Below are 15,775 nucleotides of genomic sequence, written 5' to 3'. Positions count from 1 at the left end.
ATTCCATCTGGACCCGGAGACTTGAATTAATTTCCTAGGAAGTTTCTATAGAAGAGTATTGTGGGTATGCTCTATGACCCTGGTGGTAAACCATTGGCACGTGTGCCAGAGGAGGCACTCAGCCCTCTCTGTAGGCACGCATACCATGGGGCCACCCTTACAATGATGAACAGATTGGGTGCCTCAGCTCCCCAGCTGGTCATCACTCAGTGGGCAATTACCACGGGTGCACAACTTGACAGCAGTGTGCACCCACTGTCCTTTCTATAACGGAGGTAAAAATCAGTGTGATAAGCCCCTGCGATAAAAAAAAAAGTGGGTTGTGTGTTGCAGTTTCAGAACTCTGTCTAAAATGTTCGCCATCACTGCTCTGATATTGGCAGAAGTCTTTACCAATCCTATGATCTGCCTCTAGGTTTATGGCGCCTCCACATATCCGGGAACTGCAGTAGATTTTCCATGCAGATCTGGAAGTGGGGGAACACAGCGGATTACATCAGAACTAATCTCAGTCTATGCTGCATAGAATTTACCAGTGCATCAAGTCACTGCTGCATATTTCTACCCCTTTCAATGTGAAGAGCTAATATCCACCAGCAGAATTCACTGTGGATTTAAAGAGGAAACCACAAGCTGTTTTTTTTTTTCCAGGCTTTATGATAAGTGCCTTACGGGTCACAGCTATCCTACATGTGACAAAACTATTTCACCCTCTTACCTGCCCTCTCAGGGTGGTTTCACACGGGCGATAAAAATGTGCGTCTTCTGTGCGATGCAAGAAAAAAAAATGTAGAATTACAAAACCAATGATTCTCAACATTCGCGATGTTTTCACTTTTTCCGCCCCCTCTTTTTTTTTTTAATCTCCTATGTTTTCTTAAGCCTTTATTGCATCAAACAAACTTGCAGTTTTCGTGTGATGCATCTTTTAACATTAGGAAGTCCTATTGACTATTCTCGCAGCAAAATGACGATTGTCTGTGTGAAACTAGCCGTACAAGACTGCTGAGAAGTGATCTCTACAGAAGAACGAGGCTCGGTGTGACAACTATAAATACATTAAGATTAAGGACATGGAAATTAAGTGTGTAAACATGAAAACACGATTTAATAGGTTCCTTTCTGATTATATTTTACCTTTAAAAGAAAGCCATAGCTTTGAGCACGCTTTCCATCAGGTCTCCAGCTCACTAGCATATTTAGGTCTTACCAGTCCATGTTAAAGAGGACAGCAGGAAGACCCATTGTAGCCTAAAAGACTATGCACACTGCGCCATTTTTGTTTTTCTTGCAGACTGATTATGTGAAAAAAAAACAACAACAAAAAAAACACAACTCAGATGTCCTGTTCTTCTCCGCATTAGAGACCAGAACTAGGACATGCAAATGCATTGCAATGTGCGGGCCTTCCGTATATCAGACAGCAGCACATGGGCACGTGACCGATGAGAGTTGCACCCCAGCCCCTCGGGTGGAACCAAGATGTGTTTCGGAGATCTTGGCAAAACTTCTCATGATTTTTTTTCTTAAAGTTGTCCAAGACATTACTGTGAGTCTATGACAGTGCAACAGGCATCCTGAGAGAAGAGCCCCAGCATGCAATAGATGCCACAATCAGTACTGAGATAGTCATCTAAGGTATGGAATCATTCACTGTTACCGATTCAGGAGATGCCACTCACAACTAACCACCAGCTGCTGTGCCCAAACTAACCATGACATAACCGAGTCATAGCACACAAGGCACTTGGTGTCGTCTCATACTATACTCAGAGCATAAAGGGGTTAATTAATCCAGTTCCACTCAGGAAAAGGTCAGCGTCCCAATACGTTTAGCAGCATCTGAACTAACAACCCCCTTCGCCCGGAACATACCTGCCACCACCATATATCTCATTGAAACTCACAGAAAGAGAAAAAAAAAAAAAAAACTCGAAACCAATTTCAACTGCTTCCTCCTCCCCCCCCCCCCCCAAAAAAAAACAAAACAACTCCATGTTGCTCTAGTTTGGACAATCTTTTGTTAACGCTGTATTCCCACATAATGGTAACCACAAGCTACCAAAACGTACCAATGGTTTTAAGATTTTGCCAGAGGGGCATAATTACTTGCATAATCGTGTGGTTTGGGCTGCATGCAGTTGCCGGTGCATGGGAACCCAGGCTTAAAAAGCCCCTTATAATAGACTGTACAGCTAACATGAGGACCCCCTTCCTAATTGTTTTCAATGAGAAACCCCACATCGCTGCTCTCTGGAGCTCCGCCGGGCGCCCTGCAGTCTTAGTTTGCCCACAGATGATCACTTCTGGGTTGTGGGATTCAAAAATCCTGCCTCCAGGAAGCAATGGCTCCAATTGGTTCATCCAGCCAATCAATGCAGGGCTCGATGAACCAATGCAAGGGCTGTGATTTGTTCTCCAAACTCTGCTCAGCCAATCACATTGTTGAGGTGGAATTTATGAATTGGCTGAGCCACAGCATTGATTATTTAAACTCTGTTCAGCCAATTGGCCAATCAATGCAGAACTAGATGAACCAATCACAGCACTTGCATTGGTACATCGTGCAGCATTGATTGGTTCATCCAGCGCTATTCAGCCAATCAGCCATTGCTTCCTAGAGGCAAGATTTTTGAATCCCGCAACCAAGAAGTGATCTTCTGTGGGGGAACGAGGACTGCAGGACGCCCAGCGGAGCTCCGGGAGGACCTGGACCGAGCCTGCTAGGTAAGTATCCCCCCCCCCAGGGAATGCAGCTAGGGCTTAACCTTCTCACGATAAAATAGCGTGATTTTATTGCTGGCAGCAGCAAAGCACAAACGCATCACCAACGCTACAAAAATCGCAGGAACACAGCTGTGATATTGCCGTCGTCCGTATGAAAGAGGCCTTAGTGTTGAGCGTTTCTCCCTTATAAAACCAAAGAGAACCCGCACCGATTGCAGCCAGTAGCTGGACTTGTCCATTCAATCACTATGAAGAGTCCAGGGCCTGGCTGCAATCAGCGTTCTGCCCCCTGCAAAACACAGGGGAGACACGTTGCTGTGTAATAGCAGCCTTATAGTGCACCATGTTCTAGATGATTTTCCTTGTTAGTATAGTGGAGAGTATCCCGCTTTTTACACACAAGGTCATGTCACCAAGCATCCTGTTTTACCTGTGCGGCCTATTTTCAGTGAAGTTGTCCATAGGATCCTTCATACATGCATCATGGGAACCTCATGAAACAGAGCCTTCTTTTCTTGGTATGACACTTCATGATCAACACATACAAGGCAACTATACTCCGGAATGTGAAATAGATGGATTTTATTCTACCAGCTTTAATTACAGTGCTCGTTTGTCCAAATGAAAACAAGTTTACAAAACAGTTGAATACGATTCAATTACTGAAAGCAATAGATTCCACATCACTAGATGAACCATTCAGACAGCTCCTTATGGGCCGAGATCCAACAGCTCCAGCTTTTCAGTGTTTGATCAGAGTAAAAGTGGGGGAAAAAAAAGTTTCAATGATCAAATGGCAAATCTGAGCCTTGCAGCAAGAGGCATGCCGCCGGGGGAATGATTCCAGACCGAAGAGAAAGGTCTGCGCTCTACAATGGAATGACTGCATCAGGCACCGCTGCTTCATGAGGTGCACAAGGCTGAGCTCCACTTGCCTGGAAGATGAGTGACCCTTGCCCGTTAAGCCACTACAACCACCGAGAACCCTCGTCCTGGCAACAGGAGTACAATGAGAGGGAGTAGAGCCCAATGTAAAAGCCTTACCTTGTCTACAGTTATACGACACCTACATAACTAGGTGCAACGTCTACGCACCAGCATAGACCCCTTACAATTGGGACATTCAGAAGATGCTCCGGTGTGCAAACGAGTCTACGGAACTGACCATTTCCCGTGTCAGATCCCTTTAAGCATTGGTGACTGGTTGGCTCCATAACCTTACTGGAGGCCATTTAATGGCCACTAGGTCTCTGACAGATACTGTTTAACTACATCGTAAGTGTGGATGTTTAAGGAGAGCCCCAATGTCGCTTTTCCTGCAAGAAAACATACAACTATTCAGAGCAGGCAGCCATGACGGTAAGCTAGATGAACATGCACCAGAATGCAGCCCATCACACGATTACCACAAGTGCATGACGCAAGTGGGGATCAGCTAATAAACCAGGCGCTGAGTACCGCACAAAGCCACAGAACGGCTGGGATTTCAAGTAGATCAAAAAGTTAGCAAAGCTGATTCGAACAGATAAAAATCCAGGAAGAAGACAATACAGGTAAAACTGTACAGCACATCGTACAACCTCCAAAAAAATCCTAAATGTACCTCCAGGGTCACCCAACAGGAGAGTCGTCCACTTCGCTTACTCTTGCGGCTTGTCTTCTTAAAAAGTTATTACTTGAGCACAAACGGAAGCAGCTGCAGAATGCAGACAGATCCAGCAGCATGGCAAGTACTGGAAGCTGCCTTTATAACCATGCAAAAATGAAAAAAAAAACAAACATTAAGCTGAACCCCTTGTATGTGACAACACTAACGAAGCCTGTGGACTGTCTTAAGGACTGCCTGAGGGTGTCCTGGAACCACAAGTCAGACCCCTCGCCCAGCAGCAATGGGGTTCACCTCCTCCCGCTGTCAGCTTGTGAGGTAAAACTGGCTGAAGTATTAATTCTTAAAAACGAGCAGTTTCATAGTGAATACCGCAGCCTGGAACGCACATGGATTCTCTAACCTCCCTTCCAGCACTACATGTGGTATCATTCGGATGACGCTTAAAAAAAAAAAAAAATATGTAGAGTAATATTGCATAGGAGAACCAGAAACTGCCTCATTGGAAACAAAAACCAAAACAAATAAACTATTTACATTAAATAAGACACCTAACTGTTATCAGGCTCTTCACTGCCACAGGTACAGCATGGTGCGATGCATACTGTGAAGAACAGAACGTACTGGTTCCGGCACTCAATACCGCAAAGTAGAACAGTTTGCCACGTTAGAGAGAAGCTGAGAAGGGAGTAGGAGGGCATGAAGAGATGGGGCAGGGCAAAAACAAAAAAACCCAGAGGGAAGAATATAAAACGAAACAAAAACCATGAAGATGATTGGTGGTTTCATTTCTGGTTCCGGAGCTGATTGGACAACCAGTCCAGTCCTTCATAGAGCCCATCTCCACTAGTGGCGCAGGTGGCCTGAATGTACCAGTTTCTATGGCGGAGGGAGTGAAGTCCTAACTTGTCTGTGATTTCAGCTGCGTTCATGGCATTAGGCAGATCCTGGAAGGAGGTAAAGCATGAGGGTTTATCATACAATCCGCCCTAATCTAATATTCACCGCACACCGGCGGCTCACAGCTACAGTCACCAACCTGCTTGTTAGCGAAAACTAGCAATACTGCATCTCGGAGCTCATCCTCTGCCAGCATCCTCATCAGCTCCTCCCTGGCCTCGTTCACACGCTCCCGGTCATTGCTGTCCACCACAAAGATCAGCCCTGAGGAAGAACACAAACATTAGGACACAACGCACAAAAGAAAAACTCTATTTAGAGCCCCAGTTCTTGAGTTGTATTGTTTGTCTTGGTGATACCACCACATAAGAACATCGATAGAGTTGATGTAAGAGGGGCTGTTATGCATGTAGCCGTTTTGCTGCCGGAGGCAGACGGCTCCATACATTGCACAGTGGCCCGGCTTGGTACTGCAGGCTGAGGTCTACTGAAGTGAATGAGACTGAGCCCGCAGTACCAACCCAGGACACACTGTAGTATACAGAAATGTCTGCTTCATGCAGCAAAATTAAAAGTGGGATATGCCCTTCAATGAATGCCAGAAAAAGGTCCAAATACTTTGCAGCCGTGTGTACAGCGACTACAGCTCACACCATCTTGATATGAAGCTTCCATGCCTGACAGTACATGAACCTTCCTGGATGTGGCCCACAAGATGTACATAAGAGGAAAGGCAACGAGTGTACGTCACTGTTCTCCATCCAAGTGTAAGAGCTCATTCACACAGACATATGCAGTTTTGGTCGTTTTCAGAGCATGTGCGAGTTTCATGTACTTTTAATGCATTTAAGCAGTTTTTATAACTGGGAGCATTAAAAACGCAGTGAATACGAGCGCAATACAAAGAAAAACAAAATACGCAAGACGACCCAATAAATGCCACTTTGCAACAGGGGAAAAAAAAAAAAAAATTGCAGTGCATACACATGCAGCAGCACACCTGCTGCATTTTTACACTATCCCATAGACTTTAATGAGCGATTTTGCTCTGTGAATACAGACAAAAATAGGACATGCCCCCCCCCCCCCCCTTCTATCAGTCCATGAATTTAAAAACAAAAACAAAACACCCTACTTATATGAATACACCAATGCAAATTAACGGTGTTATATGCGGTCCGTTAAAAAAACAAAAGCAAAAACAAACACACAACATAGAATTTATGGACAGAAAGTTGTCCTTGTGAATGGGTCCTTATAGACACACAGGCAAAGAACTTCGCTGTTGCTTCGGGGTGGAAAATGCCAATCCTATGCAGAGCAGAGAATGCTTTGTACTCTTCCCCTCCCTAGGGGCTCATTCGCACTTGTATTGTCACCACATATTACGCACGCGTATTTCCTGTGTGTAACACGCGATGAATGGAGGCAATCAGTCTATGGACCTTCATTCTTCCATTCACACCTGCATTGGAGCTGCGAGGAGAAATAAATGGCACCATGCTCTATTTCTCAGCGTTTAACACGGAGCCCTGTAAGGCTGCCCTTCACAATGCTTGCGAAAAGACGGCGTTTAATACAGAGCAGGGAATTTGAGGGGAAAAAAGGTCACACTGCGCATGTCCGTGACATCATAATCCCAGCCAACGCAGTGCCTGTCGCAGCCCGTACATGATCTGTCGGCAGAGCGTAGGGGTTGCAATCAGTACAATGCTGCGATACTCCTACGCCCATGTGAATGAGCCCTAATGAGGATTAATACTGCAAGATTTGATAAGACTGGCAACTAAAGTTTGTGCCCATGGACCTCTGCAATCTGCAGCACAAATCGCCTGTAGGTTCACCCACCTTGTGTGTTCTGGAAGTAGTGACGCCATAGGGGTCTGATCTTGTCCTGACCGCCCACGTCCCATACTGTGAAGCTGATGTTCTTATATTCTACAGTCTCTACATTAAAACCTACAAGAGAAGACAAGGTCAGTGTCTGTTATGTCATTACATATGGAGTAACAGCGGACTTCCGGGTGGGTGGGGGGCACTTACCTATTGTGGGGATTGTGGTCACGATCTCTCCTAGCTTCAGTTTGTATAATATAGTGGTTTTGCCTGCTGCATCCAGCCCCACCATGAGGATCCTCATCTCTTTCTTGCCAAAAAGGCCTTTGAACAGGCTGCCAAACATATTCCCCATGTTGGAGGTGTGACGGTATCAGATATGGCAACAAAATCTGTGAAGGAGCAAATCAGCAAAATTACAAGGAGAAATCAGCAGAATGCAAACACTGAATGTACGACTGGTCCATCCATACGGGCAACATCAATCTCTGACCATCGGGGGGCGCCGTAATTAGCCAACATAACATCCAGCATCTGTAGGTGGTTGTTATTACAGCCCTCTACTCTGATGGAAACCTTAAACGTTACATGGTCTTACTGCCCGGGTCACTGACACATGAACATCCAATGCAGGTACTTCAGAAAGCTTTATATTAAATGACCGGGGCTGTAATAACGGTCTAAACCTGTAATAAGAACAAAAAGGTCATAGTGTGAACCGAACAGAAGCCTGCTTGCTGATGGTTTCCATGCTGTTCAGAGTAAAAGGGAGCTGAAAGAAGTGAAACAATATGGCAATGTATCTAGATGACATTATAGCAGATGCATTGTGGGTAACACTATGGTGGACATGTGACTGTTCATGTAGCATATAGGGAACTCTTCTAACTTTGCAGGGGCCCAAAGAGTGTGAATTCCTTTAAAGCTTTATTTCCTGCAGCGGATATGATTGCAGTAGCAGATATACAGAACGTGGACAGATACAACACAAGGTAATGAATGCGTTTGTAAACTATGTGAAGGCCGTTCTGCTCCTCGCTTAGAAGAGGAAGGAACCATCATCGCCGCCTCCAACGATAAGGGGAAGCAGCAGCTCCACATCATGAGTACTGGTAAGAGGTGGAACTACACAGCGCAGGCGGTATAAGTCATGGCCTGATTAAAGAACTTAACCCTTTAAAGGATCAAGCGTGGTAAATTCACAGCATTTGACCCTAGGCTTTAATCCCAGCTGATAGTAAGAGTACGGCGCAGGATTAAAGTTCCTGCAATCAAGTAGGAGCAGGTCGGGTCCTAAGCCTTTAGACACAGCCGAGAACCCGGAGGAGAAGGGAGAAGCGGATTTTAACCGCTTCTGCCTTCTCCGGCTACATAGCGCTCAATGAGAGTTAAGTACTAAAGAGGCAGCAAAAGTGTTACTTCCACTATGCGACCCAGCAATCATGTGACCAGTCATAACAAAGCTGCAGGGTCCTAGCAGACTCAGATCAGCTCTCAGGGGATCTCAACTATCACTACAGGGGATGTTTTTAACTGTAACTGGGGCTCCTATGGATGTCCCAGCTGCACTAGAAAAGTGTAAAAGTAATTTTAAAAACAAAAACAAAAAAAAAACGACAGTGAATGACCCCCAGAGGTCTTATGACATCATGGAGACAGGAGGTTTTAAAAAAAAAAAAAAAAAAAGAAAGGTCACAAAAGTTAAAAAAATAAAATAAAAATAAATTGGAGAATAAAATAGAAACGTATACATAAAGAAAAAACGACCCTCCGGCAAAACCAACCAAAATTGTTGCCATATTTACCCTGTAATACAAGGCTATACAAATTATATGTTTTAAAAAAGTACAAACTAACGGAGGATCCCATCCCCAAACTTTATTTTAGCATAATGCACAAGTTTTAAAAACTATAAAATAAAAACAACAAAACACACAACTTTTGTTTTTAGCTGGATAAGCCATACTTTGGTTCCTAAAATACAGCAAAATCCCCTAAAATCCTCCCCCGTTTACCACAATGTATGAACCGGCGCTCCAATAATCCTATTCACTACACTGCCACTGACGTCAGCGACAAAACCCCAACAGACATGGAGCGTGCGAGATCCACTATGGGCTCTGCACACCACTGGATGTGGAAACGGCTGTGGGCGCCCCGCAGTTGCTTTACCCGTCTGTGTGACGCTGGCAGAGCGCTGCCTACCACTGCTTACGGGCAGTGAGTGCACTGCCCATGACGTGTATCTCACGCACGCGGTCATGCACAGGGTGGCTCCGTTTCATAGTGGGGTTGCGTATGTATCGCTGCCCATATGTAATGTATTGTGCATGGACAGCACTGCATACGCTGCCCATAGAGAAGCATGGGGCTCATGCTGCGCGGTACGCTGAGAAATAGAACATGCTGCCATCTTTTTGTTGCGTGTAGCTATACGCTAATAGATCAATGAACATCCATCGACTCCATTCACCGCATATCCTGCGGCCGTGCGAACGAGCCCCTACCCTACAATGCAGGACCAGACGCAGGATGAAAGCCCCTCTGACAGAGGTCTACGGAGCGCTACACCTGACATGCACAACACACCAGGGCCCGCGTGGTCCAGTGACCGCTCAGCGGAGATGTGACGTGTTCTTTGTTCAGACTCTCCGGCCTCGTCTCTCACGGCTACATTCACAGGAATGGAAACAAAAGCTGCATTGTAAGAAGTCAGGGGTTCACATACTTATCAGGCAACTTCTGGCAGCAGCAAGGCCTGCTGGAGAGAGTCGGCACGGGGCAGTACAGTGCAGGGATTCTCATCTGTAAGGTTTACACCGGCAGTCACTTCACTATATAGAATCTGCTGCAGGACGCCAACAACGGTGGAAACAGAGCGGCGTCTTGGGTCATTTACCTACTATCCTGTTACTAGAACTGTAAGGAGGAGCTCACCCGGTGCCCTGCGGGGGCTCCAAGTTTAGGGGTCCCCCTTGGACCCGAGAGCCCGGCAGGGCCAACAGAAATGGTTCTTTACTCCCACAAACGATCCACGAGACACAGAGAGCAGCAGATAGGAAAATACCCCAAGTTTGACTTAAAATGGGGAGCGTAAATCAGAGATACTAAAAAAACTGCTGATGATCCGGGGGTTAATGAGACTGTTAGCCTAACATAGATATGCAATAAGACGCTTCAAAACAAGTGATATACCGTGTTTCCCCGAAAATAAGACACCAGGTTTTATTTTCAGGGGATGTCTTCTTATACATTACCTAGCAGGCTCGGTCCAGGTCCCTGGTCTCCGAAGTTTTGAAGCACTTCTTGCAGTCCTCGGCCGCCCACAGAAGATCACTGCCTGGTTACAGGATTCATAATTCCCGCCTCCAGGAAGCGATGGTTCTGATTAGCTGAGCAGCGCTTGAGAACCAACGTGATGGCTGTGATTAGTTCATCGAGCGCTGCATCGATTGGCTGAGCAGCAAAGAACCAATCACAGCCATCATGTTGCGGAGGCGGGATTTACAAATTTGCTGAGCCACAGCATTGATTGGCCAACTGATAAATCCCACCTCTACAATGCGATGGTTGTGATTGGTTCTTCGGCCACTGCTCAGCCAAGCACTGCGGGATGAGCCATCGCTTCCTGGAGGAGGGATTTATAAGGCCTCATGTCCACGGGCAAAATGTGATTTAAAATCCGCAGCGGATCTCCCGCGCGCGGATCCGCACCCCATAGGGATGCATTGACCACCCGCGGGTAGATAAATACCCGCGGATAGTCAATAAAAGGCATTTAAAAAAAAAATGGAGCATGAAAAAATCTGGACCATGCTCCATTTTAATGCGGGTCTCCCGCGGGGTCGGCTCCCGCGGGCTTCTATTGAAGCCTATGGAAGCCGTCCGGATCCGCGGGAGACCTAAAATAGGAATTTAAAGCATTTACTCACCTGCAGCGGACCGCGAAGCTCTTCTCTTCCTCACGGCCGCATCTCCCTTGCTTCGGCTCGGCGGATGTGCCCGGCACGTCGACGACGTGCCGGCGATGTGCTGCCGGCGTAAGGAATTCATCCGCCGGCCGAAAAAGAAGATCCGGCCGTGAGGAAGAGCAAAGCTTCGCCGACCGCTACGGATAGGTAAATGCTTTTAAATTCTTATTTTTAGCGCTCATGTCCGCGGGGCAGGAGGGACCCGCTGCAGATTCTACATGTAGAATCCGTAGCGGGCCCGATTTTCCCCGTGGACATGAGGCCTAAATCCTGTAAGCAGGAAGTGATCTTCTGTGGGCGGCCGGACTGTCAGAGCTGCGGAGAGCAGTGGGAGGGACCTGGACCGAGCCTGCTAGGTAATGTTTTTTTTTTTTAATGTAATGCAGCTAGGGCTTATTTTCAAAGTAGGGTTTATATTTCTACTTTTTTCTACAAAATGAAATCCAGGAGAAACCGACCGTCACGTATAGAAGAAATAAGTCACTGCAAACATATTGTGCCCCCTTCTTACCCATCCAAGAAATCTGGATATTAGCCCCTCATAGTTGGGGTGTATCGCTGCGGTCGTGGACACTAAGTGCGGCCCCCTATAACACCAGGAAGGAAAGAGATTTGTATAGATCATGAACAGAAAACTGTCAGATCAAGCAATTATTTCTGCATATCTATGCAAGATTATTATACTTTCATTAACCCCGTCCCCCCCGGATCAGCAGCGGTCTGTTTGATCCCATTATTTTATCATTACTACCACATCAAGACAAAGCGGGATTTGTTCCTTTAGTACGTCTGCAGGAACACAAGGAGCGGGACGACAGCTGAAGAGCCGCCACCACCCAGATCCCTGGGAACGGCAATATCCACCCCGTGTACACGAAGCCAGAAAGACCTCCCTTGTCCGAGTCACCTATATAGCAAGCGACTATCCGCCGGTGTAAGCAAGCAGTCACTCATCAATGGAGGCGCCGACAGAGACCACCAGCCGCTGAGCACAGGACCAAGAGTTGTCCCTTGTGAAGACACCGTTCCCTACTTGCAGCCCTATGGGCTCAGCTTATGCACTGTAAAGGTAGGCGGCGCGCCGAGTCCAGGGACGTGGCCTACTTACCTCCCCTGTCTTTAGCGTCTCTAAGTAGTCCGCCCGTTCTAATTTTATATTGGGTGATGTTCTTAGCAGCGCCTTTCAGGGTGTGCATTGGGAGGTGGTAAGTACACTTACATCCCCGGACTCAGAGGGTCACCTACTTTCAGCCCATTAGCTTAGTTTTACAGCTAGAAGTAGGCGCCGGCTTCCCTTTGCGCCCTGGGAGCCATGCTGAGTGGGGCTGCAGTGATGACCCAGCCGACCACAACTCCCAGGTCTTACACCCCTATCACACGTGAGCCACGCTTCTACCTCTCCCCCAGGCTACCTTGTGTACGTGTCCCCGGTAGGGTGATGAGCCCCAGATGGAGGGGCGGCCCAACCTGACGAGGGTTCCTACACTTCATTGAGGAGTGATGGTCGGGTCACAGAACAAGAATTCACCATCTCGCTGGTGCAAACTCTTTGCCAGGACTGTAAGGTTGGCGTCATACGCAAGTCTTAGGGCTCAATCACATGGTGTATGCGGCTGCATATTTGCTGCATACGTTAAATCCCGTAGCCTATAGCGGTGCATAACACATCGCTCTTGTTTACACACGTGAAAAAAAACAACAGTGTGAGCGGCCCAATAACAATCAATGGGCTTTTAGAACTAAGTATTGCACTTCTATGGGAGACCGCTCCCCGTGTGCGCGGTGCAGGAGGGGAGGAGGTGAGCTGTGACTAACCCCATATGCGGATGATAGATCCCGGGTCATCCATGTATCACTGTAATGCTGCGTTTACACAGAACGATTATCCTTCAGTTTTAGCGTGAAGCAACGGCGAACAAAAATCACGCGCTTCGTGTTCGTCATTCAGTTTCAGTCAGCATAAAAATCTGCGTGGCTCGCGGGCGTCCAACACGGATCGTCCTACATGTATGTGAATCCCTGAGCGGTTAGTGAATGAGAACCGCATGATTCATAACAGGAATGGCGCAGCCTAAACACGCTGCCCGAGCGGGAAAGACCCGGGGACGACGATGTCACCAGACCGTTCTATCGAGCAAACAAAAATGGTTTGATTCTGGGTGTAGAAGGGGCTGCGGCGGTCCCTGCGATGAGGAGGGGCGGCCGAGAAGATCTCCCTACAGAACAGGAAGTGTCACATTATTAAACTATCGGCCCTTTTACATAAAACCATCAATTTCGTTATGGTTGGACCGCTCTCGCACACCATTCGGTAACCGGAGGCTCCGCCCGCTGCAGATCTCTCCCCGCCTCCATGAACAGGCAGTCACTCAGAGACAGCCACCTGCCTGCTCACACTGCGCTGCCCCCTGGTCCCCGCATGCAGTGAAGTGACCACTTGTTTAGCGGATGGTTGTCCCGTGTGCTGTCCTCCTCCGCGGTCGGGGCACACATGGCAGCATTTTACACTACTTTTTTCTTACATATACCGTGTTTCCCCGAAAATAAGGCACCCCTGAAATTTGCAGAAGTCCCACATATAAGGCACCCCCTGATAGTAAGGCATAGTAAAGTGTGCAGGCAAGTCAAGAGGCCAGTCCCCTGCTGCCATCCCCGCTGTCTCCTACCTCCAGATGTATAGGTAGAGCTGCAGACAGTCTGCTGTTATCCTGTCCCTGCTGTGCTGTACGAGTGTGCTGTTGTGAGCTCCCCTTGCTGGCTGGAAAAGTCCATACTGTACGTTCTGTTCCTCCTGTACATGTCTGCTGTGATGAGCTCCCCCTGGTGGCCGGAAGCTGCAATACCATCCCTGCTTACAAGTGGTACAGGAACTTCTGTCTGCAGACAGGTACGTTACTTTACAGCCCTTATTATTTTATGGCTCTGTGTGTGAGTCAGGCAACCTGTGTGATTCTTAAGGCTGGGTTCTCACAGAGCGGATTTCCAGCGGAAATGTCGCAGTTTGGCCACAGCGATAAACAGCGAGATTTCCGCCGGGAAAGTGCTGCTTCAAAACCCACGGCACTCAGTCGCTTGTTTTGAAGCAACCTGGCTGCACGCTTTTCCGTTTCTGTGGCCGGTGAATCCGCACCACAACACCGGCTTTTGCCGTGACAGATTTGCTGTCCCATGTGGACGAGATTTCTGAGACGTTTCGTCCACAAAGCTGGCCAATTGGGGGATTAGCGGCCACAGACGGATTTGCCACGGCGAAATAAGACACCCCCTGAAAATAAGACGTTGCGCATTTTTGGGAGCAAAAATTAATATAAGACGCGTCTTATTTTCGGGGAAACAGGGTAGATCATGACAACAAAATCTAAGAAAAAAAAATCCACAAACTGATTAATTTTTTTACATTAAGTGTAACAAAACCCCCCGACTTCCCCAGCAGGTGATGGGATGGCATCCCTTTATGAGGCACACGCCTCTTTATAGTTGGCACCTTCCCCTGCCCTACGCCTGCCAGTGTACGCCCGTCCGCAGAAAGCCGCCCCTCACCTTAAAAAGTTTCTAAAAAAAAGTGCAAGTACATGTTTTGGGGCAAATCTAGAGGCAGACGAAGCGGTGAGATACAACGGACCGCCCCCAGCGTGCCGCGCCGCCGCAGGTCAGTCAGGCGGAGGGTCAGTGACCGCTACGGACTGAGGAGGGTCCAGCACTGACCGCCGCAGTGGGAGACGACGGGGGTACGGCCCTGATGTGAGGGGCGAAACACTTGTGGAATAGTAGCGCCACGTGCGAACACCGGTGCTGGGATGGCGCTGCGGCTCGCACCCGCCGCTCCCCTACAGGCAGTCCGTGATATTACAGACGCACCGCAGGGCTACGGGGTACAAGCCGCAGCGCAACCGCAAGGACGGCGGTTAGCAAGAACGTACCGCCTCAGCGATCGCTTGTACGCCATGCGGGGCGATGTACACTGGCATCACGGAGGGACGTACCAACGCACCCCAGAGGACGGGGGTCTACGGTGCACAACTCTGCTTACATTTATGTAACATCACCAATCCTCGTGTCACAGGGCGCCAGATTAGGCAGCAGGGGGTCTCACTGTTATCACTGCACCAGTCTGACCAGCCGGCCACCACCGGTGACACAGGGAGCCCGGCTCCTGCCACACCATCCCCTGCTCTCTCCTGCCGCCATCATGGCTGCCCCTCACCGCAGCACACAGCTCTCTCACCTCTCTCCGTCGCTCGTCTGCCCGCCCGGTGCCCTGTCCCTCTCTCGGCAGCTTCCGTTCGTGCTCCGCGTCTCTGAGGCGTTGGTTTGTCCGGCACAAGATGGCGGATCCCGGCAGCCACGTCAGAGCAGAGAGTGCGCGCTGCGTCCTGTGCGTGCGTCATTAACATGGCGGGCGGAAGTCCGGGGGCGGGGCTGTGAGGCAGGAACAGAGACTGGCAGTGTGGGCAGCGCGCGCTGGAGGTGGAGGCGCGCAGTTGGCGGGAAGGCTGCGCTGTGTGGGGAGGCAGGCGCATGCGCACTGGTGTCTGCGGGGTCAGTGTGGCCTGTCCATCCGCCAATTTCCCTCAGGGCTTCCAAAGACGACCCTATGCGCTAATATTCTCGCCGAAGTATGTTAGCGCATGAACAACTCAAAATTAACATTTTTTTAAAATTCTGCGCCAGAAATGCAAACATTTTTCACTATTTTTGGTTGCTTACCTCCCGGGCCCGCTCACACCAGGGGGCG

At 48.4% G+C, this 15,775-nt stretch overlaps 1 protein-coding gene across 1 annotated transcript; it reads right to left on the bottom strand.

Annotated features, from left to right (window-relative positions):
• Positions 1 to 3,292: 3,292 nt before the first annotated feature.
• On the bottom strand, positions 3,293 to 15,404 carry ARF1 (ADP ribosylation factor 1). The gene is made up of 5 exons (XM_066585504.1): positions 15,266 to 15,404; positions 7,277 to 7,461; positions 7,082 to 7,192; positions 5,373 to 5,497; positions 3,293 to 5,280 (listed from the first exon to the last, which is right to left on the bottom strand). Exons 2-5 carry the CDS (start codon positions 7,422 to 7,424, stop codon positions 5,119 to 5,121), a joined length of 546 nt encoding a protein of 181 aa, XP_066441601.1. The 5' UTR covers positions 7,425 to 7,461; positions 15,266 to 15,404; the 3' UTR covers positions 3,293 to 5,118.
• Between the last annotated feature and the right edge of the window lie 371 nt (positions 15,405 to 15,775).

This window comes from Eleutherodactylus coqui, chromosome 12 (assembly GCF_035609145.1).
Source record: "Eleutherodactylus coqui strain aEleCoq1 chromosome 12, aEleCoq1.hap1, whole genome shotgun sequence".
NCBI lineage: Eukaryota > Metazoa > Chordata > Amphibia > Anura > Eleutherodactylidae > Eleutherodactylus > Eleutherodactylus coqui.
This window is presented reverse-complemented; position numbering and strand designations above follow the sequence as displayed.